This window comes from Physella acuta, unplaced genomic scaffold (genome assembly GCF_028476545.2).
Source record: "Physella acuta isolate Inbredline_101_S28 unplaced genomic scaffold, ASM2847654v3 ptg001296l, whole genome shotgun sequence".
NCBI lineage: Eukaryota > Metazoa > Mollusca > Gastropoda > Physidae > Physella > Physella acuta.
Window position 1 is genome coordinate 10,267 of NW_026732811.1, and position 28,000 is coordinate 38,266.

Here is a 28,000-nt window from a genome sequence, read left to right on the forward strand (position 1 = left end):
AGTCTAAGTATTACGTAGACTTTAAACTTTTTCTAATGCTTTGTATTTATTTAGCCAATGTCTCGGCAAATAGTATCACCAATGGGGAAGTAATGAAGAAATGTATCTAAACAACACTACATCTCTCGATGAAAATTATAATTTGCAAATCAAGATTATTTGTTGTTAAATTATAAATTGCTGAGTTTTAAAAACCTAAATAATGGCGATGGGAAAAGGATACAGAGTTTTCCACAAAATTCCCCCAGACAGGGAAACACCTTACAGTGTTTTGATGGATAGCAAAATTATGGATGACTCACTGATGTTCGAATCGGGAGCAGTTGTTTTGCTGAGTTGGTTGATTTTTTATTTATTTTAAGACGAGTTAAAAAAAAATGTAAAGAAAACTTTACTCAACTATTTAGGCCTAGATCTAGGATCTACATATTTTCCATGGAAATAATGTCCCTACAGTGACTAGACTTGTGACTTTTGTCGTAACTGACGTAGATCTAACTACCTAAATTAAAATTCTAACTTCTTCAACTTGATTGACGGTATTTGACAGATCTGATCTGAGATCAATACTCAACAGAACAGTTCAACACACTTTCATTTCAGCATCAAAAAAATTACACAGTTTACTTACACTACAGTTGACTACAACAGTCTACTCTACTAAATTCTATGACTACTAATAATTTAGTAATAATAGTTTACTTTAGTTATAGTTAGGCCTAACTACTTGAATCTCGTACTACTTCTAGGCTAGTTAGTAATAATAGCTACAGTGACTACAGTATGACTACACCTACACTGGGATTAACCAATAGTACTAAGTGTAGGCCTATAGCCTAGTTATTAAACTAGTTAGCCTATCCTTAAGACTTTATTATATTTATTAAGTTTAAACTATCAGTAGTTTTAGTAGTAATAGACCTATCCAAAATCCATCAATGAAGCAATAAAAATAAAAGGATTTCAAAATCAATAGGCCTAATTCTTGTCTGTAGTTAATTCTAATATATGCTTGCTTTGGTCAGTCTTAATTTCTTTGTTTAACAACGTTTTTGGCCTATGATCTAGATCTAGGCTTAATAAAAATTTGATAGAGGCCTACTCTATTTCTTTACTCTTTTGAATCGTGTGGTCCATTGGGCAGATGAAATAGTTCATCTGTTTCCATGACCTAGACATATGAGAAGATAGGGTGTTTAGCTGCCTTAAGTCTCCCTAATGTATTTCACATACCCATCAGAGTTGGGTGAACTCAGGCCATGGACATGAACTCAAGACTTTCAGCTTTTGAGTCGCATGTTGTACCATCCAATCATGCTATCCCATTTTTACTTTACTTACCTTATCACAAAACAACTCTAAATTTAAATTGCTCTTAATCTTATCCAATTCATTTTAAAAATTGAAAAACACTTTTTTTTTCAATTTTGATATGTAAACACTGGAATCCGGAAGTTGTTTTATTCTTGTATTTCATGATTGTATGAGTTTGCAGTACACACACTTACTGTGTTTACTCACTCGGTGTACCAATAATTTACTAAGTAATTGACTACAAAGTCTAAAATTAAAAAATTGATTATTTCTATAATGCAAAGTATCATAATAATATATAATAATGCTGTTAAATCTTACATAATCAACATATACTTCACACACTCTTAAAATCCCACTACAAATGTAATAAGATTATTATTTTGTTGCCAGCTCCAGATGAAGTTGAGCCACTAAGAAAACAGTATACCAAGGTTGTCGAAGCATATGGTTGTCTAGGGGCTTTGTGCTTGAATTCAGGTATTTACGTTTTTATTTAAACTTTTCAAAACTGTTTTTTGGTTTCTTTTTATATCATTATGCATACACTGACATATTTCTTTGTATCTCACCAGGAAATGACAAAATCTATTATCTAGTCATGGTTGTGAGTTGTTTATCTGTTGGCAAAATTGGAGAGTCTGAGGTGTTCAGAATAAATGGTGTCCAGTTTATTTCATTACGCAATGATCCCACAGATGAGGATAGGATAGGGGAGGTAAAATATATTTACATTGTGTTTCATTTCTGAATTATTCATAAGGTATTATTATAAATTGATAAAGAAATTACAAAAACTAGTAAAGATCTTTTTCATTTTTGTTGATTTCTGGCTATTTGTTTCTTAAATTTTCAGATAAAGAAGTTGTTGAGTTCTGGAACCTTTTATTTTACTTGGAAGGCTGGTGGCAATCCTTGGGACCTAAGCTTGTGTGCTCAACGTAAACTCCAAGACCACGAAACAGACAATAGGTTTTTTTGGTGGGTATTTATTTTTTGTAATAGTTTGATTTTATTTGTGTAAATTTTTGTTGTTCTTTATGATGTATTGGTGGTTTTGTAATTTAACAACCAACATCTACTAAATGTGTTTGTATATTAATCATTGAAAACAAATTAAAAACAAAAATATGTTTTATATACAGGAATCGGATGCTACATGTTCATTTTCAACACTATGGTATTGATTGTTCCAAATGGCTTTTGAAGGTGAGGAAAATACTTTCCATGTTATTGCTGATCTTCATTCAAAATCATGACTTTAAGTCTTGTAGCAATATTCCCTACATATTATCTTTTCAACACTTTTGTTGAATCAAGTACAAATGTCTTTCGTTCAAATTTCCCTCTGAATTTTTTTTTTAAATCAAATTAAAATTGTCCTCTAAATTCTTTTTTGTTAAAATACAGTTTAAATTCTCCTCTACAATCTGGTTTGATAGCCAATAACTTGTATTGAAACCTTTCAGACTATGTGCGGGGGTGTTGAGATTCGTACAATCTACGCTGGACACAGACAGGCAAAAGCCTGCCTGATATCAAGGCTAAGCTGTGAGAGAGCTGGCACCAGGTTCAATGTCAGGGGCACTAATGATGATGGAAATGTTGCTAATTTTGTAGAGACTGAGCAGGTAATTTAATCTATCATGCTGGTCGTTAGAGTACACAAGAAAATTGCATGCGTTACTATTTTTATGATCTGTCGTTTTTGGTTTTCAAAACACACAATTCAAGAAACTAGCATGATTAGCCATTAATATGATCTGTCATGTTGGTCTTAAATGTCCATAAGTTATGAAAATTTCATGATTTGCCATTATTGTGATCTGCCTTTTTGGTTTTTAAAGAACACAATTTAAGAAAATAGCAAGACTTGCCATTTTACTTCATTTTAAAATTACAATGAAGTTAAATAAAGCTGTTTGAGTTCAGTCGTGTTAATGTAGCTAAGACAATGCAAAAATTAAGTTTTAGTAAAACAATATAATGGTTACATATTTGGGTAGCGACTGTCAATCTGATTACGGATCTGTTTGAATTTTTAAAATATAACCCATAAACGTAAAAGTTATGATGTTTAACCATTTTTACTGTCCCCTAATATACCTGATTAAAATTGCCATTATAGTTGAATTATTAATTTACATTTTTTTGTTACTAGAATCTGTATTGTCTGCTTTTACTTTCAGGTGATATTCCTGGATGAAGAAATTGTTTCCTTTGTTCAAACAAGAGGCTCCATCCCTTTGTTTTGGGAGCAGGCTGGTATCCAGGTAAGTCATTAATATGGTGTGCCAGGTCAAATAACCCTTGTTTTGGGAGCAGGCTGGTATCCAGGTAATTCATTAGTAGGGTGTGCCAGGTCAAGTAACCCTTTTCAACACTTCATAGTTCTTTAGACAAATTAAACTGAGTTCATTGAGAGGAATTGTGAGACCTCTGCCCCCCCCCCCCCATCTTTTTTTTTATACTTATTCTGATGAGAGTAGGGGAAGCCTACAGATATTAGTTCAAGCCCTATTTAAAACTTTAGTCCTTCTGATTGGTAATCAATCCCTCTATTACTAAACTACACCATTGTTAAAACCTGACTAGTCAAATCAATAACAAAAAGTCATTTAATTTAACTATGATTTGCTTTATAATGTCATCCACTCCTAAAATATCAAAACATTTTACAATGTGTATTTAATTTTTAAAAAAATCAATCCACAATGAACTAAATCATGATTTACTTGATGTCTTCCAAAAATAAAAAATAAAAACTTGAAGAAACGTTTTACACTGTGCTCTTTAATGCTTTTTGCAGGTAGGGTCTCACAAAGTTCACATGTCTCGAGGCTATGAGATGGCAGCACCAGCCTACGACCGCCATTTGAGAACCATCAAGCAGCAGTACGGGGATCAGGTCATCATAAACCTACTGGGGACCAAAGAAGGGGAGAAAATGCTCAGTCAGGCATTCTTGGTACTGATTTTTGTTGATACTTAAAATGTTTTTTTTTCTTAGATATCTCTGTTAAACATATCAAAACAGAAATCATTAGGTGGGGGTTTAAACTTTAATTATTTTTTTTGTACTGTCATTATTGATATCTAGAATGTTTTATTGTTACACAAACCACTTTTAAACATTAAAACAAAATGATTAGGTGGGGTCTAAACATTATTTTTTACTGCCATTATTGATATTTAGAATGATTTACTGTTACCCAAACCTCTGTTAAACATATTAAAAGATAATGATTAGGTGGGTGTAAATATTTTCTCTTGTTTAAAATATATTATTTAAAAGCCACATTTCAAAGATAAACTCTCTTATTTATCAGTAAAGTTACTTAACATCATTAGATGGTTTAAATTTAAGACATTTAAATGACTAATTTTTCAAACATTTTTTATCTTTTACTTTTCATATTTATAATTTTTTTTTAAATTCTATAATTAATTGAAATATTTAAAAAGGCAGATGTCTCAAAAAAAAAAAATTTTAAATAATTTTGATGTGACTAAAAATTTTTTTTACAGAATCACCACACAGCCTCCTCTCATCATCAAGACGTGCCCTTCTACCACTTCGACTACCACTCTGAGATCAAAGGCTCTAACCTGAAAAACCTGGAGAAATTAAAAACTCGAATCATGAAGCATCTCCAGCACTTCGACTTCTTCTGCATCAGTGGGGAGAACATCACCCACCAGCAGACTGGCACTATCAGAACCAATTGCCTGGATTGTTTGGACAGAACTAATGCAACACAGACTATGATAGGGATGGAGGTAAGATTATAAGAACAAATTGCTTGGTGGTAAAATTATCAGGACCAATTGTCTGGTTGTAAAATTATCAGGACAAATTGCTTGGTGGTAAGATTATTAGGACCAATTGCCTGGTGGTAAGATTATTATGTTGAATCGCTTGGTGGTGAGATTATTAGGACCAATTGCCTGGATTGTTTGGACAGAATTAATGCAACACAGACTATGATAGGGATGGAGGTAAGATTATCAGGACCAATTGTCTGGTTGTAAAATTATCAGGACAAATTGCCTGGTGGTAAGATTATCTGGACAATTTGCTTGGTGGTAAGATTATCTGGACAATTTGCTTGGTGGTAAGATTTCTAGGATGAATAGCCTGGTGGTATGGTTATTTGGACAAACTGTCTGGGTACCTTAGTTATATTAAGTGCTGCCCGAATTATGAAAGATATTTTGGGACGATGTTATGTTTGCTTTATTAAATATAAGTGGTCAAAATTTGTAGGCAAGAAATAACATTTTAAAAATAAAATTACACTGAACCTGAGCATCTGATAGCCATTAAGACAAGCATAAAGAAAGCTTAACTACTATTCTACTTACATTCTAGAAATGGCACTAAATGTTTATTAACTGCAAAGTGTCGAATTAGAAATTTTAATAAAACATGTTTAGGAAAGTATCCTCACTGTTCTTTGTATGTGAAATTATTGTTTAGTCAGCTGACCATTCTCTTTTCACAAGTTTCCATCACTAAAATTAGGTACACATCAGGCCAAGGATTTCTTATGAACTTAGCTTCATCTGTTAAAATATATTTAATTAAACTGCTGTTTAAATTTTTTTTTTAAAAATGGCTTTAGCTGATTATTTACATTTTAGATGCTGGTTCGACAACTTGAAGCTCTGGGTCTGGCCGCAAAGCCTCAGATGGTGGGCAGGTTTGAGGAAGTGTACAAGCAGATTTGGGTTCAGAATGGGGATCATATCAGCAAGATTTACACAGGCACTGGTGCTCTGGGAGGTGGGAGGTCAAAGGTGAGAGTTGCTTTTTGTTATGAATCTGGTATTCACCTTGTGTATTTGTATTTTGATTATTTTGATTCAAATACTAAATTACAAACATGTTTTATTAAAACTAAGAAAACATATATTTTTGTTATAATTAAGTTAATTATATTTGTTTTAATTATTAAATTATAATTTTTTTTTAAAAATGACTTTATGGCATGTAGTAATTGATCTTAAAATTTAAAAAAAAAATTATTTTTACAGTAATTAAATAAAACTCAATGTATAGGCTTATAATATTTTAAATTAAGTGACTAAAAATATTTTTATGAAGTGTTTAAATAATCATATTTTTTACTGATATTATTAATAAAGATTGATATTTATAATCTTCTAGTATTCTGATGCGTCTCGGTCAGCCACAAGAACAATCCAGAACAATTTTCTAGATGGGAGTAAGCAAGAAGCCATAGATGTTTTGCTGATGGGTAGCTCTTTACAGGGGGCGCTGTCTGATAGGGCCAGGGCGCTGCTTGGTTCTAGATATTTACATGGTATGTGATACTGTAAATCTGACTTAAAACATTTTTAATAATGAAAATTTGAATTAAAAAAATCTGTTATATCTAAATCTGACGTTAAACTGTTTAAAAATAGTAAATGTAATTGTAAATTTTTAACATGTTGGGTGACCATAAAACTTTCTTTAAACTATACTATTACTTAACATTTGTTATATTTTTTTGTTTGTTATGAAACTTTATAGATAGTTACATAAAGCTACATTTATGGTTACATTCATGCTTTTTATCTATAATTAAATATCAGTCTGCTAATTTTCTATAAATTTTAAATTGCCTACATTTTACAGTTTTCATGCATTATTTACTGCTCATCTAAAATTCTGATTAATTAGGTATTTTCAAAACTCATTTTACTTATTAAATTTCTGTCAAAAAGTATAATTTATTCCACTTTTATTCCCTTTCAGCCTCAGAAAGTATCCTACGAGCTATGACCAGGTGTTACAAAGAGTACACCAAGGTACAGACCTACCGGGTGTTCATAGGAACCTACAATGTGAACGGAGGGAAAATGACACGCAGCATAGCCTACAAGCATCAGTCTCTGGCTGATTGGCTGGTTGATGCTCCCAAGACACACCAGAGTAAGCTTTTTCTTGTTGGGTTTTTCTTTAGGATTCAGTTGAACATTTTTAATTTAGTCCAGAAATCGATGACATTTTTATCCAGTCCGTGAAAATAACTAAATGATTTTAATTTCTTTTGAGTCTTGTAGAAAATATAAAACGAATGTATTATTTTATAGTCTGTAAAAATAAGAATTTTCTTAGAATTTTTTTTTTTTCCACTGAGCATCTAATGGTTTTATAAAAGTAACAGATTAGCACTTTTGGTCTGTGAATAGCGGTTACATTTTTTATTTAGTTCCACACCCAAAGATTAAGTAAAGTCTCTGATTATTTCTGCTTATGCTCATTAAAATTGTACCGAACTAAATGGAATTGTATTTTATTTTAAAATTGAAATTAACACAACTTGTGCCGTCCTGCGTATTAAAGTCATGAATTGATTGTTATGTTCTAACATAAAATATCATAAAAAACTCTTCTGTCCAGGTGTTCACCTGAAAGATGTTGACTATGATAAACCTGTTGACATCTACGCTGTGGGTTTTGAGGAAATTGTTGACTTGAATGCTAGCAACATCATGAGTGTCAGGTAGTAACTTCATAGTTTTATTCTTTAGACTTTATGTATATACCTACTTTACTAAATCAAAAAGTCACGAGTTCGTACCCCGGGCAGATGAGGCTCTATAGCTGGGGACAACAACCCATTTAGGAGAGAAAACTCCAAAATTAAACAACTGATTCTAACACCGCATCACTTGGCTTATGGGGTTCTAGTAAAGGTCACCGACCAGGACGCAGTTGTTCATAAACATTAATGGCCACTTGGTCATGACCAAGGCGAGCCACCTAAATGGAGGCATCAGGCTGTGGTCAGGCATGGAGAGGAGTCGGCGACAATTAGCCCTAGACAGACCACTCTGTGGTGCCCAACAACCCAAACAAGGGTTAAGATTTTTTACATAGACTTAATACATATTTTACACATTAGTTGTACTCTGTTTCTAAATTAATGCTAGTTGAATTTTCTTTTATTAATGTGTTTTTTACAGAAATATAAATAAAAATAATATTTGTGTCTTTACTCTAAACTCAAAATTTCTTTTCAGAATGTTACTTGTTTTTAGGAATAAGTTGTTTTTTTTACAGCAAGTTACTAAATAGATTTAATTTGTTCATGTGTTGAGTTTCTCCAATGCAAGATAATGGCAGAAAGAAGTGATTAAGACCATCTCATATATTAACAATTAGTTTAAATTGGTCACTTAATTCTAATTTCCCTTTCATCTAAAGTACCACCAATGCAAGAGAATGGCAGGAAGAAGTGATTAAGACCATCTCATATATTAACAATTAGTTTAAATTGGTTACTAAATTCTAATTTCCCTTCTATCTAAAATACCACCAATGCAAGAGAATGGCAGAAAGAAGTGACTAAGATCATCTCATATATTAAAAACTATTTGTTGTTAAATTTAAATTTCCCTTCTATCTAAAGTACCACCAACGCCAGAGAATGGCAGAAAGAAGTGATTAAGACCATCTCCCGAGACCACAAGTATGTGATAGTCACCAGCATCCAGCTTGTGGGGGTTGTTCTCTATGTTTTTGTGCGACCACAGCTGGCTCCTTTCATCAGGTAAGTGTATCGCAGGCAATTCTTTTAAGGGTCAGCGTGGTCGGTTTAGTAAAGTTCATTGTCGCTAAACTGTAACTGAAGTTCAAATCCCCGGGAAGATGAGGCTTTATAGGTGGGGACAGCAACCCATCTAAGAGAGAAAACTTCAAAATCAAACAACTGCTGCCTGAACTCAAGACCTTTGGGCTAGCAGTTTAGCGCTTGACCACACTATCCTATTTACTTTAATCTAAAATTAGAATTTTCATCTGTCCAGATTTTTTTGTAAAAAATGTTAAAACAAGCTAGAACCTCATCTATTAATAAAGACGTTTTTAAATTTTAAGCTAATGTTCAGTCTGATATTTAATCAAATAAATATAATAAGTCAATTTTTATTCAGTGAAATAAAATATTGGAATAGTGCTTAGTTTGTGAAAAGCAGTAAAGTAATAGTGTGTAAATTACTAAGACCAACTGTGAATATAAAACTACTGCTATTGACCAAATATGTATTCTAATCCAGCCTAACTTATCAAGATATATTTTTAATGTCATTGTTGATAACCAATATTATATTTAAACTCAGCTTTACTTATTTACTTTTCCAGAGATGTGGCTGTTGACAAAGTAAAGACTGGGCTAGGTGGCGCCACAGGCAACAAAGGGGGTGTGGCTATCAGGCTCCTACTGAACAGCACCTCCATATGTTTTGTGTGTGCCCACCTTGCTGCCGGCCAGTCCCAGGTGAACGAGCGCAATGCTGACTACACAGAAATCACCCGCAAAATGGCCTTCCCCATGGTGAGTGTTTTTTTCTAAGTTCTATACACAAAATAAATTAATACTGACAATTCTGTGAGTTATTAATTCTGGTGATTGGTTTTATTTTCATTCAACTTTTAATAAAGATTTTTTTTATAAAGATCTAAAAATTATCTAACAGTTCTAATATATTATAATTGTCAATGTAATAAATTATTAATTCGGGTGATTGCAAATATCAAATGGTTTTATTTTTATTCAACTTTTAACTTTTAATAAACTTTTTAACTATCTTGTACAAGGGTCTAAAAAAATATCTAACAGTTTTTTTTTTTTCATTTTTAACTTTATAATTTTTTAAAATTCATTTTATTATTCAAGTTTCTGAATGTCTAACAGAGGTATATTCATTAGTAAATTCATACAAGGTTCTAAATGTGTACTGGTTGTTCATTCATTTGTAAGATCATGTTTTTTAATTAACCTCATCTGTTTCATCATTCGCTAATTTCATCTCCAGGAAATATGCCGTGTGGGTATTTAAAAAATTTAATCCAAGTTTGCATGTTTTTCCCTTAATTAAATCAATATTTTAAAAAAATAATGCAGACAAATAAAGACTACCCAAGAATGTCTTCATATAATTGGTGTTATTTGGTTTTGTAACTCTTAATGCAGTCCCACTATAATCCATATAATAAAAATATTTTCATTTTAATAATACTAGGTATATGTATGATCCGAAACTTTACTGTTCTAAAAGTTTTAGATAAAATGTTAATAAATCATTATTTCTTCTGTGCTTTCAATGTTGTTTTAAACAATTTCAGCATGACATATTTGTGACTGAATTATTTAGTTTAAGTATTTCTAATTAAAAAAAAATAATATGAAGCTTAAGTGGCATGTCTAGAAAGGCTGATTTAAAATAAATGGGATTAGTTTGTGTTAGCAGATTGTTGACTAAAATATTATTTATACATTTAGGAGTGAAATCTATATTAATCCCCCTGCATGGGTTTAACCATACATCATGTGCTCTGGGTTTTTTAATGTATCATGTGATCTGCATAACTAGATCATGTGATCTGGTTTTATTTATAGATAATATGATCTGGGTTTTTCAACAGATCATATGATCTGGTTTTTATCTATGGATCATGTGCTCTTGGTTTAACTATAGATCATATGATCTAATTTATCTATACATCATGTGATCTTTAGATCATAAGATGTGGGTTTATCTATTGATCATATGATCTAGGTGTAACTTTAGATCATATGATCTAATTTTATCTATAGATCATGCGATCTTTCGATACAAGATTTGGGTTTAGCTATAGATACTGTGATCAGGGTTTAACTATGGATATGTGAAAATGCGCTTAACTATAAATCTTGGAATCTGGTTTAAATATTGAGCAGGTGAATAATAACATTGCATGTAGGTATCTGCTGGCATGTGTTAAAATCATTCTGGTCTTGCACGTTCTGGCTGCATCATCTATGACATTAAACGCATTGATTAAATAAATAATGGGGGGAAAGTTACATTAATTATTTAATGTTTGTTGATTTTTGTTAACTCAGTTTGAATAGTTTTAAATCTGCAGCATACAGTCCAGGTTGGCTAGTTGAATTAAATTAAGATTGCAACATTTAATAGCAAGATGTGGTGTCAGTGAATGGACTTAGAGGTTAACTAAGTTTTGGGTGCCTTTGGCTATAATTATTATCTCAATGTTTAATATGAGAACTTGAATAGTATAATTAAATAATAATTCATGAAAGTGTAATATAGTCATTTTTTTTAGATTTAGTTACCAGTGATAGTCAATGTCATTTTGAACACTAGTTATTCAAAATATACATAAATCTAGTTGAAATGAAAGAGACAAGTTTATATGGTGATTAATTGTACATTAGTGTTTGCCAGTTGCTTTCTGATCATCTGATTTTCCTACACTTACTCTTATAACTAAGCTAGACACCAATCCTAGGAAAAAGTCTTGTCTAAACTTTGTATTTTAGTTTATGCCTTAAATTATAATTTATCTGATCACATATTTTAAATTAATAACAGTTCTGAAGTTCAAATTGCTGAATGAAAATCATTTTTAAATTTTTATGATAGATATTAGAAAAGAAAAAAATTGTTTTTATAACATATCATCATAGACGATTACATTAACAGCCCTCTCAGCATGATGCAATTTCCATTTTCTTTCTGCGTGCACAAGTTCTCTGTTCTTTCATTTCTGTACATTGGTTTCCTGTTTAATCTATTCAAATAATATAATTGAAAAATGTTTACTTCTTGTTAATGTAAAATACCTTATCTTTGTTTGCTGTAATTTTTAGCACTATCATTTAGTGACTTGGTATGTAACTTGTTGATAGTTGACACTAATATAATGATATAAGTATAAAATACAACTCCACATATGGTAGGGTGTAGAAATACATACTTTTAAAATACATTTTTATTATTTCCCTAGTCTATGGATGATCGCCATAAGGTAAAAAATAATGAAATGTATATTGGCTGATGGTAACCAAGAAAGTAGTACCTGCACCGGCTTAAATCAACCAATACATTATGTCCTTCAAACACTGACAACCAAATTTACTTAACTTTATTAGCGTAAATTATCAAATATTGTTTACTTTTATTTAATATTCAAAGTAATTTTGTTGTCATCCATTTACGACGTCCACACGGGTCGGGGGGGGGGGGTCCAAAAAAATTGAATTTTGCTGACGCGAATGGACTTTTATAAGGGAAGTAAGTGGATTTTTTGTGGACAGGGGGGGTCCAAAATCCAAAAACAATTGTGGACGTCATAAATGGATGACCCCTTTTAATTTGTGTAGAATTTCAAGTAGGGGAGGTTGTTTGGTGGCTGCTAAGAAATACAATTAGTATTAGAATTCTTTTATTTTATTCTTTAAAATAATATTTGTTTGACAGTGTTTTGAATTAAAATATTTGAAATTTTAAAAACATAAAGCTTTATTAACCCCTTAGATATAGATGTCTACATTTCAGATCACTTTTATTTTTTAATGCATTAGGACAAAAAGATTTGTATGTATCTCTCTCCTGCTCACACATTCTCTCTCTCTTTATCTCTCTCTCTCTTAGTTTAGTCATAACTTATATCAGTTTTATGACAGTGCCCTGATGAAATATTCAGTTGATTTAATTTCTGGGAGATATAGCCAACCACACAATGAAATTTGCAAAATTGCTTTAAAAAATACTTTTAATATTAACCATGCTCATGATTTTTTTTTTTTATGAACTGAAATTTTCATTTAAAATTTAGTCATAAAAATTATTAAATTACTCAAGCCTTGTCTGCTCTCTAGATATATCATTTGTTTTTGTTCTACCTACTTTATACTTATTTAGTGTATTTAATAACTAACATAGTTTTTTTTTCTTAGGGCTTTTTTTTTTTTACATACAAATTATTATAGCACTAAGTAACATAACTTGACTGTAGGGGTTCTTTGAAATCTTATGAGAAACACAAACGTGGGCTAAAACAAGTCTTTTAATAGGATGGTGTGTTCAGTATAGAAACAAATACTTACCATAGCTCTAGAGAAATAAAATTAGGAGAATTTTTTTTTTAGCTAAGTTGGATTGGAAACAATCTGAATTGATTCTGTAGCAAATACATCTGTAAGTAAGCACAAGTGGTGGTGGGGGGGGGGGGGGGGGGGAAGGTTGTAGTTTAATAATCTATTTTTATCTCCCTTGGATCCCTGAAGAAAACATTTCTTTACATATCTGTGAAAACCAAAAACACTGGTACAACATTTACTATGTTATAAAGGGTTAATTAAAAACAAAAGCTTTTGATTGTTTATTATTTGCTATACTTAAATTCAATACCTCTTCTGTGTTATAAATATATATTACTTTGTAAAATAACATTGTCTATCAATCTATTTGAATGGAAAACTTCATATACTTAGACATTTTTTTTCATGCTTTCTAGGAGAAATACACATAATACTCAAAGGGATGATTAAATGCTTTTGATTTTTGTTTTCATTTCTGTAGTCAATACTGTAGTGCTTATGTAGATTTTTATAACTTCCTCTCTATGTAGTTTTTTAAATTTCCTTTCTTTTAGTGAATCTCTTTGGCATGTTTACTTCTGAAGGACAATTAGGTCAAGACTTGTTAAATTAAAACAACTGATTATGTATTCTTAGGGAGTTTACCTGCACTGTCAATTACCCCTCTCACAGTTTTTTAAAAAGGCAATAATTATTTTATAATAATTGCCAGACAGCAGGGATTAGAACCTCAACCCTGAAGATTATAACTGTAACAATCATCATCTTTTCCTTTTTGTGCCCAAGACATATGTGGCCACCACAGAAAGCTCCCTCCACTTTTGTCAATCTCCTGTAATTTTCCTGGCAGTCCCCCATGACAGTCCTGCCTCTGCCAGCTGCTTCCTGGCAGTCCCCCATGACAGTCCTGCCTCTGCCAGCTGCTTTCTGGCAGTCCCCCATGACAGTCCTGCCTCTGCCAGCTGCTACCTGGCAGTCCCCCATGACAGTCCTGCCTCTGCCAGCTGCTTCCTGGCAGTCCCCCATGACAGTCCTGCCTCTGCCAGCTGCTTCCTGGCAGTCCCCCATGACAGTCCTGCCTCTGTCAGCTGCTACCTGGCAGTCCCCCATGACAGTCCTGCCTCTGTCAGCTGCTTCCCCGCTGTGCACCTCCATGTCTCCCTTGGCCTTACAAGTATTTTGGAGAGTAGACAAACATACAGGACTGATGCAAAAGATGATTTTGCTAATCTAAATCTTAGTGAAGCTTATCAATTAGTTTATTTTTTAATAATTTTAGTAGCATTTAGGTTTAAAACCAGTTCATTAATCTGAGCATGATTAAGGAAAAGGCTCTCTGTACTGTGATTTTTAAGCTTCAGTGCTGATTCCAATTCTTTAATGTTAATAATTTTATTTTACTGCTTGTACTACTGCATTACTAATGAACCTATTTACTTCTCAAATTCCTTTAAAGTTATCTCCGCCATGATGTTTACCATATATCAGCATTGTCATAATGTAAAATTTGTGTATGTATATATTAACAAGTGAAGAAATTATATGTTATTTTAAATAAGTGTATGGAAAAGATGTTCTTGTTTAATTATCTTGAGGGAATTTAATAAATTGAACAAAAATAGGTTGTGCTTGTATCTAAATGTTAGATATTCAGTTTTATTTTTTTGTTAATTTTTAAAAATTTCAGATTTTTAAATTTTGTACTTATAAACTGCAATTGTATTTATAGGGACGAACCATTCTATCCCATGACTGTGTCTTCTGGTGCGGGGACTTCAACTACCGCATTGATCTGAGCAATGATGAAGTGAAAGGCTTAGTGGCCTGTGAGAACTGGGGGGCCTTGCAGGAGGTGGACCAGCTGAATAACCAACGAGCTGTTAATAATGTAAGACTTGCATCCAGTGGCGTAACTAGGGGGTGTGGGGGGTGTGTCACATTGGGGCAGTCAGTGATAAAGTGAAAGACTTAGTAGCCTGAAAGGAGACCTTGCAGTGGCAGTCAATGATGAAGTGAAAGGCTTAGTGGCCTGTGAAAACTGGGGGGCCTTGCAGGAGGTAGACCAGCTGAATAACCAACGAGCTGCTAATAATGTAAGGGGGAGCAGGGGGGTGTCACATTTGGCAGTCAATGGTGAAATGAAAGATTTAGTGGCTTGTGAAAACTGGTAGGGCCTTGCAGGAGATTTATCAGCTGACTAACCAACAATCTGTTAATAATGTAAGACTTGCATCTAGTGGTGTAACTAGGGGGTGTGGGGGGGTGTTACATTGGGACAGTCTGTGGTGAAATGAAAGGTTTAGTGGTCTGTGAGAACTGGTAGGGCCTTGCAGGAGATGGATCAGCTGACTAACCAATGATCTGTGTGTGTGTGGGGGGGGGGGGGGGGGGGGTCACGTTTGGGCAGTCAATGATGAAGTGAAATGCTTAGTGGCCTGTGAGAACTGGGGGGCCTTGCAGGAGGTGGACCAGCTGAATAATCAATGAGCTGTTAATAATGTAAGAATTACACCAAGTGGCGTAACTAGGGGGTGGGAGGGGGGGGGGTGTTACATTGGGGCAGTCAATGATGAAATGAAAGGTTGAGTAGCCTGTGATACTGGCTGGCTTGCAGGAAATGAATCAACTTACTAACTAAAGAGCTGTTGATAATATTAGCATTATATCTAGTGGCGTAACTAGGGTGTGCAAGTGGGAGGTGCAATGAACCTGGGAGCCTTGCAAGAGATGAATCAACTGTCAAACAAAGTGTGGACTCTCATCCATTGGTATAATTAGGGGGTGCAGGGTCATTGCATCAGTCTGCTTAACTCTGCATAGCTATGTTCTAATTAAGTGGCAAAGTTTAATTCATCTAAAACTTACAGCCACTACAGATTATATTTATTCTCTATTAAAACAGTTGCTAATTCTTAAACCTAAGCTCTTTTTTAGAATATTTAGACAAATATTCAAGTTTTTAATACTTGAGAATGGTGAAAATTTTGTAAAGACTTACCTAAACCATATTGCAGCATCCATTATCCTTATTAAATTTTACAATGAACAGTGTTTCCAAGGATTCAGTGAGGGTCGGTTAAATTTTGCCCCCACTTACAAGTATGACACTTTTAGTGACGACTATGACACAAGTGATAAGAGCCGCACCCCTGCCTGGACAGACAGAATTTTGTGGAAGGTCAAGGTTGTTCGTGACTCAGAAGGTAGATAATTGATTTCTATTTTTCTATTTATAGAAACGGTGGCTTGAATTCAGATGTAGGTACTTGTCAATAGTCTTGCAATATAGTTTAAAATTTTTAATTATTTAGATATATTTGATTATCCCACCCGCTTTTGAGTATAAATAAAATAAGTATGGCTTCTTATTTCTGTTGATTAAAGATATCTTTAAAATTTTGTTTTTTATTTCTTTAAAGATAAAATTGGAAAGTAACTAAATTTTTGTCTCAGAAAATTATTATTTCATCAGCAGTAGGCCTGATTTAAAAAACTGTTAAGCTGTTAACTTTAGATAATTATTGCACCCTAAAAGGTTTTCTAAAAAGTATGTATTTATTTCAGATGAAACAAATGATATGACTTTGGCACAGGTGAAACTTCTGCTGTATGGGAGAGCTGAACTTAGGACTTCTGATCACAGGTAAGTAATAGCAGTTTAAAAAAAAAACCATCTGGAAAATAATTGTTAAAAAGTTTAAAAATGCTTCCAGATTATAAAACAAATAAAAAACTGCCAATTTATTTTAACGAAATATTTATGAAACAAAAAACCAAAATTAACTCTACAAACCTGTTTGGTTTTAGGCCTGTACTTGGGCTGTTTGATGTAGACACTCTAGTGGTGGACGAGGAGAAGAAAAACACCACCCTTCAGAAGGTGGTAGAGGAGCAGGGCCCACCTGATGGCACTGTGATCATATCCTCCACCTCAGGGCAAGAGCTGTCTGACGAGGCCGTAAATGCTATAGTGGAGAGGTTTAACGAAGTGGGGGAGATCGTTATTGTCAGGTAAATTAATATATTTGTTAGGTAAAGTAGTTTAATTGGCACGAGGCTGTCAATGCTATAGTGGAGAGGTTTAACGAAGTGGGGGAGATCGTTATTGTCAGGTAAATTAATTTATTTGTTACGTAAAGTAGTTTAATTGGCACGAGGCTGTCAATGCTATAGTGGAGAGGTTTAACGAAGTGGGGGAGATCGTTATTGTCAGGTAAATTAATATATTTGCTAGGTAAAGTAGTTTAATTGGCAAGAGCTGTTTGACGAGGCCGTCAATGCTATAGTGGAGAGGTTTAACGAAGTGGGGGAGATCGTTATTGTCAGGTAAATTAATATATTTTTAGGTAAAGTAGTTTAATTGGCACGAGGCTGTCAATGCTATAGTGGAGAGGTTTAACGAAGTGGGGGAGATAGTTATTGTCAGGTAAATTAATTTATTTGTTACGTAAAGTAGTTTAATTGGCACGAGGCTGTCAATGCTATAGTGGAGAGGTTTAACGAAGTGGGGGAGATCGTTATTGTCAGGTAAATTAATATATTTGCTAGGTAAAGTAGTTTAATTGGCAAGAGCTGTTTGACGAGGCCGTCAATGCTATAGTGGAGAGGTTTAACGAAGTGGGGGAGATCGTTATTGTCAGGTAAATTAATATATTTTTAGGTAAAGTAGTTTAATTGGCACGAGGCTGTCAATGCTATAGTGGAGAGGTTTAACGAAGTGGGGGAGATCGTTATTGTCAGGTAAATTAATATATTTGTTTGGTAAAGTAGTTTAATTGGCAAGTGAAGTATTCTTACTGTCAAGTAAAATATTTTAATTGGCAAGTGAGGTATTCTTATTGCCAAGTTTTAAAGTATTTTATTTGGAAAGTGAAGTATTCTTATTATCAAGTAAAGTATTTTAATTGGCAAGTGAAGTATTCTTATTATCAAGTAAAGTATTTTAATTAGCTGTTTTAAAGTAATTTTATTTTTCGTCTAGCATTGTTGACATTAGGTAAAGATTTGAAAATGTTATGTATACAATGTCAGCTAGTCATGTAAAAGTGGATAGTGTGAATTTCACATTAAAAACATTTGAAATGTCTGTATGTATTGTTAAGAATTGTGTGACCATGAAATCTAACCTTGACCTTTTCCCCAGGTTTGTGGGTGTTGACATGTGGGTGCTGTACCAACAAGGACAATATGCACTAGAGGCTCTACAGTTTGATCAGCAGGAGGTAGTTCCCCTGACTTTTTTTGCTATCATGTTCTTTTCTTCTTCTTCTTCGTTTTTAATTTTAGTGTTGGAAGTTTTCCCCTCCAACACAATTAAGTATATGTGCCAACTGGCCATTGAGACCATTGACTCTGATATCAGCCTGCTTTTCTTTTTGGATTTGATTCCATAGCCTTTATCCAACCAAGAAAAAACAACAAGGCAGCAGTTTTTTTATTTTGGAGTTGTCTCTCTAAGAAGAGTGGCTGTCCCCAGCTAACGAGCCTCATCTGCCCGAGGGTTCAAACTCGAGAGTTATTGGTTTAGCAGCCATGAGCGTTACCGACTCGACCAAGCCGACCCCTATGTTCTTTTAATTTTTTTTACATTAAGAAATTCTTCAATATGATTGAAGTAATTCATGTATTTTTTTTAAATTATAAACCTGAATTTTTTATCAAAACTGTTATTGGGTTTTAATTTGGTTGTTTTTTGGACAATATATGAAAACAATTCAAACATTTGGAAATATTTTTTGAGTTTATTTTTGCTTTTATTTATTAGCCAAATCCCTTTTAGACATACAATGTGGGTTGGAGTTAGAAGTTTGGTTTGAAAAATAATTACTATTGGTGTCATAGCTACTAAAGAATGTATGTGTGACTCGCTACTGAGTACTCTTTGTATATCAGTTTCTTTAAATTCATTAAGGTTTTTTTTTTTTTTTTTTTTTTTTTTTTTTTTTTTTTTGTAGTATTGAAAATATGTTACAATTTTTTTTTTAAATTTAAAGCATAGAGTTCTAAGTAAATTTATAAGCTTGTAGGTGGGACCACCCATTTCCATGAACTATTTAAAATTTTCTTCATTTTTAAAATTTTTTCCAGTTTGGTGGAACTCAGGTCAAGGTTGCCCTCAGGACGACAGAGTGGAAGGGGGAGATTGAAAAGGAACTGAACTTGTGTTCCAGCAACACTGGTGCCCTCTACAATCAGTTTACTAACTCTCTCCTGGGAGATGACTTCAGTGTGCCATCTATGGAGTATGACATTGATGAAGGTATTTGGTTATTTAAACTATTGAACACGCAGTTGTTGAGTAGTTTTTTGAATTCCATACCAATTTATTGAAAATTTATTTTACTTTTTTTTTAATTTACTAACGTAAAAGTAATGCAAATACTTGCTGTTTGTTTGTTTGTTGCTGTTTTTATTACATGATGTTACATATTTAAACTTAATGTTTTATCATTGTAATTATTGAATGATATGGATTTAAAATGCCTTGATTGAAGGCTCTATTTATTCTAAGAATTATGACATTAAAAAAAATTAAAGAATCCTCTTTAGACCTAGTGATCCATTGGGAAGATGAGTTCATGTTTCTTGACCTTGGCATATGAAGGGAAGGTGTGGTCAGCACTTTGTCCAGCCGACTTTACTCTCTCCAACATGAGTTAGGTACACATAATCTCGGGTGGACTCAAATATGTTTTTTTTTTACTTGGACCCGGATTCGAATTCAAGGCTTTCGTGTCAGCATACTAGTGCTCTACCGCTTAGGCCACGATGTCCCATAAATTATAGCATTGATAGATTTGTTATGTTTTTAATATATCAAATGCAATCCAGCAAAAGCTCAGAAACAATGTACCATGATTGTAACCAAAAACAATGTACCATGATTGTAAGCAAAAACAATGTACCATGATTGTAACCAAAAACAATGTACCATGATTGTAACCAAAACCAATGTATCATTATTGTAACCAATACCAATGTACCATGATTGTAACCAAACCCAATGTACCATGATTGTAACCAAAAACAATGTACCATGATTGTAACCAAAAACAATGTACCATGATTGTAACCAAAAACACCGTACCATGATTGTAACCAAAAAATAATGTACCATGATTTTAACCAAAAACAATGTACCATGATTGTAACCAAAAACAATGTACCATGATTGTAACCAAAAAACAATGCACCATGATTGTAACCAAAAAACAATGCACCATGATTGTAACCAAAAACAATGTACCATGATTGTAACCAAAAACAATGTACCATGATTGTAACCAAAAACAATGTACCGTGATTGTAACCAAAAACAATGTACCATGATTGTAACCAAAAACACTGCACCATGATTGTAACCAAAAACAATGTACCATGATTGTAACCAAAAACACTGCACCATGATTGTAACCAAAAACACTGTACCATGATTGTAACCAAAAACAATGTACCATGATTGTAACCAAAAACAATGTACCATGATTGTAACCAAAAACACTGTACCATGATTGTAACCAAAAACAATGTACCATGATTGTAACCAAAAACAATGTACCATGATTGTAACCAAAAACAATGTACCATGATTGTAACCAAAAACACTGTACCATGATTGTAACCAAAAAACAATGTCTGTGCTGTAACAGATGGGGATGATGCTGAAGATGCTGAGGTAGAAAATGCTCTACAAGGTCTTGTCACCCCTGCCTCAGGAACTAGCACGCCTTTAAGTAAGTTTTCAGCTTGTTTAGTTACCTATCTACATTCACTGGAGGATAATTGAATGTTAACAGATCAACATAGTTTGATAGTTTTTACACTTGTGTAATGACAGCCTCATTTTTTAAAAAAGAAATTTTTAGGTTCGGATTTTCGCACTGGTAATAAATCAGCTTTAATAGAAATTTTATCATTATATTTATTCTTAATTTAAGTATACTTTGTCTTAAACATTCATAAAGTAAGTGTTATTTTTTAAAATATTTTATATTTCTAAAGAAACTTGAGAAATGAATCAGTTGTTGCATCAGACGTAACTCATTTGCATAACATAAAACACTAATGTTTGTTCAAATTGTTATTATTTTATAGGCTTTATTGAGCGAAACCAGATTCTAATACATCCATTTTCAGTGATTTGTTAAGATTTTAAATAATTTTGAAATTCTTGTGTTTGTTTAAGGCAACCCAAGCCCAGTCCCACCAGCTGGAGATATCCCAGGTGGACCCCCTGTGAACCCACCCAGACCCCCGAGACCTCCAGCTGCTCAGCCATCCTCTGCCAGTGCTGACAACAACCAAGTCATCAGACAAGAGGCAGCAGTGTTTGTCAGGGCATCGCCATCTCTTGAAGTAAGTACACAAATGTTGTCAGGGCATCGCTATCTCTTGAAGTAAGTACACAAAAATATGGTACATATATTCTCTAAACAAAAAATTATGGCTTTATTATTAATTCATTTTTTGTAAAAAAATTATGGTAAATATTTTTTAAATTTACAAAATGATGGTACAAATGTTACAACACAAAAATTATGGTACATAATGCTTTGTCAACAAATTGTAGAATATATGTTTAAAATAGTTAAACTAAGGTATGTATGCTGAATAAATAAACACCAAGGCAGTATGCAGTGCAGACGTGTATTATAACAAGCAAATTTAGAAGACTCAATTCACAACTGGTCTTCATGACCACTATAATTAACAACTAATTAGCTCTTATTGCCAACTGGCCCTGGATAGGTCAGAATCTCCTTAAGAGCAACAGAATGGAAGGGAAAGATTAAAAACAGGAACTTAGCAGAATTGAGAGACTTTTCTTTGCTTCCACATGGGATCTTGTTTTAAAAATTCCTTATAGTCTATTTTTTAAGAATATTTAATCTACTGACCAATATTGTTATTTTTGTGCTGTAATTAATTCATGTATGTTTGTTTTTCACAACCTGGATACAATAAGAATAAGTATATTACCAAGTTTAATACTATTGAATAATTTGTGCTTTAAATAATGCTTGAATGGTTTTTTTTCACACCCTAGAAACAACCCCCAGCACGCCCCAGTGCCCCTCCAGCTAAACCACCCCCACCCCAGAGGCCACCAGGAGGACCACCCCGCCCTTCACCTGTTCCTAATTCATTTTCTCAAGCAGGTGACACAAATTATTTTTTTCCTTACTTCATGCTGTAATTTAATGAAACTTTTTCTTATATACATTTTCATCAAAAATGAAGAAGTATTGCAGATAAAAATTCTGTTTTCTGATTTAAAAACCTTCTTGATGTAAAGGTGCAGAAAAACATGTGGCTAGTCCCCCACCAAAGATAAGACAACCATTGAGACCAGCTCCTGTCAATAAAATCAAGAAACCTCAAACTAAGGTATTTCATTGATACTGTTCTCCAGTCTAATTGTACATTATTTCTTGAGTTGACATTCCAAGTTTTTAATCCTTCAAAATTGCAAGTTCATGTGTGTAGAAAATGTTTTTTATGAAATTCATGGTATAAATTTTGTAATTGCCTGATGTTTTTTTCCTGTTTGTAATATAAAATTATAAAATATTTATTAAAATTACCAATTTCAATAATAATAAAACAGCTACTTGTTGAGATTAGCTGGCACTTAGTTTAATAAATTAACTGGCACTTAGTTGAGCAGAATAGAATACCTGGCAACTAGATGTAAACATTACCTGGCATGTGGTTGAAATTTGTACCTAGCTATCAGTCGACTAGAATACCAGGAAACTTGATGAAAATTTTACCTGGCAACTTCTTGTAAACATTACCTGGCATTTGGTTGAAATGTTTACCTGGCTATGCCAACTAGAATACCAGGAAACTTGATGAAAATTTTACCTGGCAACTAGATGTAAACATTACCTAGCATGTGGTTGAAATTTGTACCTAGCTATGTAAACTAGAATACCAGGAATACTTGATGAAAATTTTACCTGGCAACTTCTTGTAACTACATTACCTGGCATTTGGTTGAAAATGAAAATTTTACCTGGCAACCCAAACAGAAGCTCATAAAACCATTTTACTCCCTATTTGTTGACAGATTGGCCAGATCAGCAGACCAACCAATGTGACTCACCAAGGCCATGCGTCAAGTATTGAGGAGGCGCAGGCACTGATCCAGAAGCTCCTGACCGGTGATCAGACATCTGCCCCAACTGATAGCGTGGCGCTGCCTCTACCCATGGTGCCATCCAAGTCTGAGACTAACCTCAGTGCAGGTGAGGTGGCTGAAAGTTGACATGAGTGGAAGGTGGAAGCTAACGAATCATTCACAAAATAAATAGTTTCACAACTTTTGTTTCTAGTTCCATACCTTTTTAGGAACAAGAAAAATAGGTTAGATATTATCATGATATGATTGGTCTAAGTGATAAATCATTGTTGGTGTGGTTGGGCAATCTGATAGTAAATTTCACTGGTAGATTCTATTTATCATCACAAATCACCGGGGAAACATACTTAGTAGACATCCATGGGAGCTGTGTGATATTTTATTTTTAATTGTCTAAAGAGTTCTAGCAAACAAATGGGAAGTTCTGTACCAGGGCTCTATATATCTATCTCTATATAACCTGTTTTATCCTTTGAGTGTATATGTATATATATATTTATTTATTTATTTATTTATATATATATATATATATATATATATATATATATATATATATATATATATATATATATATGTGTATATATATATATATGTATATATATTGTAATATCACTTTACAGCTTTCTGTATTTGTATTCTAGGTTTGAACCAACTGGCACCAAAGTCTGTGCCACGAAGTAAAACATCTCAAGATGTGGGGGACGCTGCTTTCACAAAACCTCCGGAACAACCTCACCCAGTGCCCAGGAGCCGCAGCATCGACAAGAACCTGAACGGATCTCCCACAGAGAACGCTGCATCCGTCTCCGCTGATGTTGTCAGACCTCGACCCGCCCCACGGCGTGACGTACAAAGCGCGTTTGTCGCGCCGAACCCCGAACAATCACTCACTACGCCTCCATCCCCATTAAAGAGACCAGGTAGTGTTTTAGTCATGCCCATGCCCATACCAGTAGCAGCCAGACCAGCTCCCCCACCTCCGACATCGCACCCTGTTGCTGCCCCGAAACTACCACCCAATCCTGTCCCCACACCACCAGCCAGACCCTCCAGGGGCTCGCCAAGCCATACACCATTCCAAAACTCCCAGGATCCATTTGTGACTACATCAAATATTAGTTCCACCTCCCACATTCTAGACAGAGAAAACAGCATGGTTGATGTAGATAAGTTTGAACCGGACCCCTTCGACACAAGCTACGCTAGGCTACAACCAGCTTTTCAAGGTTCTAAACCTCGTGACCCTTTTTACGCCAACGTACCATCAACTTCAGAAAAAAATAACTTCGCTGACCCATTTAGTACTGACTCATTTAACGATCCATTTAAAACACATACAACAGATCCATTTAGTACTAACAATATACAGAACACATTTGATCCTTTTGACACTAGTAACCTGCGAAATAACCTCCCTTTAAACACAGAGCCTTTGTCTAACGCCACAAGCCCATCTAGTTCAGAACCATCATTTCTTCAGTCTGCCCCTAACATGAGCCCCCCGCCTCTTCCTGTGGGTGTGGGGCTGCTACCCCATTTACCAACACAACCTGTTCCTAACTTAGCCCCTCCCCCACCTCCTAGAGAAGCCCCCGTCATCCCCCCTCCTGTTCCTAACAGGGGTGGCATTCCCCCACCCGTCCCTAAACGACCCGTCTAAATTATTCACCCTGACAACGTTGCAATAATTTAAGTTTGTCATTTATGTGTCCTAATACATCATTACAGGATGGAATTCAGTCACCTTTTTCTGTGATGAGGTATAAGTATTAATGCTAAGTCGATTTTACAATGCTGTAAAACCTCAAATAGACTGATGTAGTAAATCAGATAGGCTAAGATTTGTTGCAAGGAATTGCACCTGTCATTGTTTAATCTTTTAAACAGCCCGTTGATGTAACTTTGAACATTAGTTGGTTTTTAGTAGCCTTTAATGTGATGTTTCACTAGTCATATTGCTGTTTGTCAATTCAATATTAGATGTAATGTTGACATTAGAATAGTCTTCTGTGTCATGGATGTTAGCTTGGACCAATTGGAAGGCAAACAGCAGTTCCACTGCAGTAGTTTTGTGTACATTTGGTGTGGAATGAAAACTGTTAATGAGCAACTAATGACATTATTTTTTTTAAATTTAGTTATATGTTAGAGATTATTCAGAATGTTCCATCCATTAATTATATTTAGTTTTTTTTTCTGCAACTAATGACATTAGAATGAACATATTTTCAAGTGTATTTCAATGTAAAGAGCTATTAAAATAAGTTATAATTGTTAGTGTATTTAAATTCCCTTTGTGGAAATTTGGAAAAGTTAGCTGGTTTCTTTTATAAATTATTGTATGCCAATACCCCTGTGATAAAGGAGTTTTTAGCATCTAAGATGGTGATTGGCTAAACTACTCATGCTAAGTCTTTGCCAGAACATGAATATTCTGGTTAGGCCCAGATGACTACTAAATTGCAGTTATTTCCCTTTTTGATAAATAATAATTTTTCTGCATTTTAAAATTAGCTAAATTCCTCACACTTGTTAATAAAGGAGCTGCTTTTATTTGCTTAATGTTTTTAGAAAAACGTTTTTTTTTTTAAATTACAGATTGATGTTTTTAAAAATCTTTATAAAACTTACAATATACTTTGCCAGCACTTGAATTCCAGTTTGCTTAAAACTTTCTTTTTTAATAGATCAATTATTCCTTTAAGTAACTTTATATATCATTTTGGATAATGTTAGATACCGATGTCCGATAATAGACTCTTCCATAAAATAGGTGTGTTGGGTTGTTAGTAGTATTGTAATCTCGACTAATTTTATGGTTAGAAATTCGGGTAGGACTAGGGTTAGGGTTACGGACAGGGTTAGCATTGACATGAGCCAACAATGTGTGTATTATTTAGTTAACTACCAGTAACCTTACACCCCTTTTTTAAAGAAGATTCTATTATCGGACACGTATAAAAAATCTCCCCTAATTTTTTTTTAAAGTTTATGATGAGTTAATATTTGTGTTGACTGTGATTGTGTACAGAGAGTGTACTAACAAAAAAGCCAGGTATGTACATAACATTACAGGTCAGGTGCTAAACAAAAAGGTCGGACATTGCTCACTTTCACTTGACATTAATGTCATCCGACCTCATGACAAAAAAAAGGTTCATGTGGATTTTTCTTATTTGCTTGCTTGTTCTGCAGTTAAGTTTATCCATTACATTTCAATTATTTAATAGTGTAACCGCTATATGTGTTAAAAGCTAGCAATTCAAACATTTTAAACAAAAGCAATAGCACTGATGGACTAAAGAAAATATAATTTTTTTAGCATATTGTTGAAAATTCATGTCTTAGTTGGTTTTTTTATTTTATTAAATAATTGAAACATTTTAAGAATGAATATCAAGGTGTTAGTAATGAAACATTTTTTTAGTACCAAAAATTTGAGAAAGGCAGGCAATATTGATATAAAACCAATTATAAATTTTGCGTGTATTTTAGTTTGTTGTGCAAACATATCAGCGTTTTTTTTAATCAAATAAAATGTATAATGCAGATAGCATTTTTAATTGATGTAATATGGCTGATTTTCTTTTCACAAATGGCATTTTACAGTTTACTGTAATAGAAATGTCTTCACTCTTGATAATTATTTTTCTTTTGCTCCAAACCAGTTGACAGGTGTATATATATATATATTCTCTACAGTGGAGCTGTAGGTCTCAAAAGGGAGATTATCAAATTAATGAACAAATGACTTGGAATGTTGTCTCCCTTCTTATTGTAACCCTATGTTATTCATAATATTTATATTTAAATGTGTTGAACTGTTGGACATAATACTTTTGTGATATGTTAAAATATAAATGTTAACTAGATCAGAAGCTTGTTACTTAGCTGAGACAGTTTGATTTCAAACCTGCTGGTAATTATGAAAACCTACCTTTAGTGAGTGTTATAGATCTTAATGTTTTAGTTAGATTTGTTTGAGTAAAAGTTCTACATATTTCTTTTTTTTTTTCATTAAAAGAATATGATCGCCTAGCAAGGCTGTTCATGTTTCCTTTTTATACTATCTTAGATTTTTATTTGTCTATCAGGGCATTCACATTTTTTTCTCTTAAACCCAAATGTGTTTAAATGTAAAGTTTTCTGTGTACTTTCAATGTTAGATTTTTTTAGTGAGATGTTTTATCTTCAACTTGTGTAAAAAAATGTGCTTTTTTCAAATTTTAATATCTTTTTTTTCTTTTATTGTGAAAAATTATTTGCTCCAAATTTAATATTTTTCTCGAGAGAAAAAAAAAAGCCAGGAAAAAATGAGACATCAATGAGTTTTTTTTTTTTAACTTCATTTTGAACAAACAATTTTTGCTGATTCACTGCTTTACAGCTTTTAATATTCTCATTTTTATATACTGTAAAGACTAGTACTTAGGTCTTATAAGTTTTAATTTAGCTACTTATTAACCTTAGACTCCTATCTTCGCAAATCACCACCCTGTCGAAAATATAAAAAATCACCTATAGTTCAGACCACAAACTCCCCTATTTACAAACTATATCTCCTACATTACTTATGTCATAAATATACCGTTTCTGTAAAGCAGGAAAGTTACATATCTAACCACATCATATTCCAAAT

At 33.4% G+C, this 28,000-nt stretch overlaps 1 protein-coding gene across 1 annotated transcript; it reads left to right on the top strand.

The window, feature by feature from the left end:
* Positions 1–80: 80 nt before the first annotated feature.
* Positions 81–27,999, top strand: LOC131958150 (synaptojanin-1). Its single transcript, XM_059323036.1, has 28 exons — positions 81–335; positions 1,708–1,794; positions 1,890–2,032; positions 2,171–2,295; positions 2,460–2,523; positions 2,784–2,945; positions 3,504–3,587; positions 4,124–4,282; positions 4,843–5,094; positions 5,959–6,114; positions 6,485–6,641; positions 7,079–7,255; positions 7,727–7,829; positions 8,739–8,879; positions 9,470–9,662; positions 12,122–12,142; positions 14,947–15,105; positions 16,267–16,420; positions 16,782–16,860; positions 17,025–17,228; positions 18,361–18,439; positions 19,305–19,476; positions 20,867–20,950; positions 21,403–21,572; positions 22,264–22,375; positions 22,513–22,604; positions 23,290–23,467; positions 24,003–27,999. Exons 1-28 carry the CDS (start codon positions 203–205, stop codon positions 25,019–25,021), a joined length of 4,659 nt encoding a protein of 1,552 aa, XP_059179019.1. The 5' UTR covers positions 81–202; the 3' UTR covers positions 25,022–27,999.
* Position 28,000: the final 1 nt, after the last annotated feature.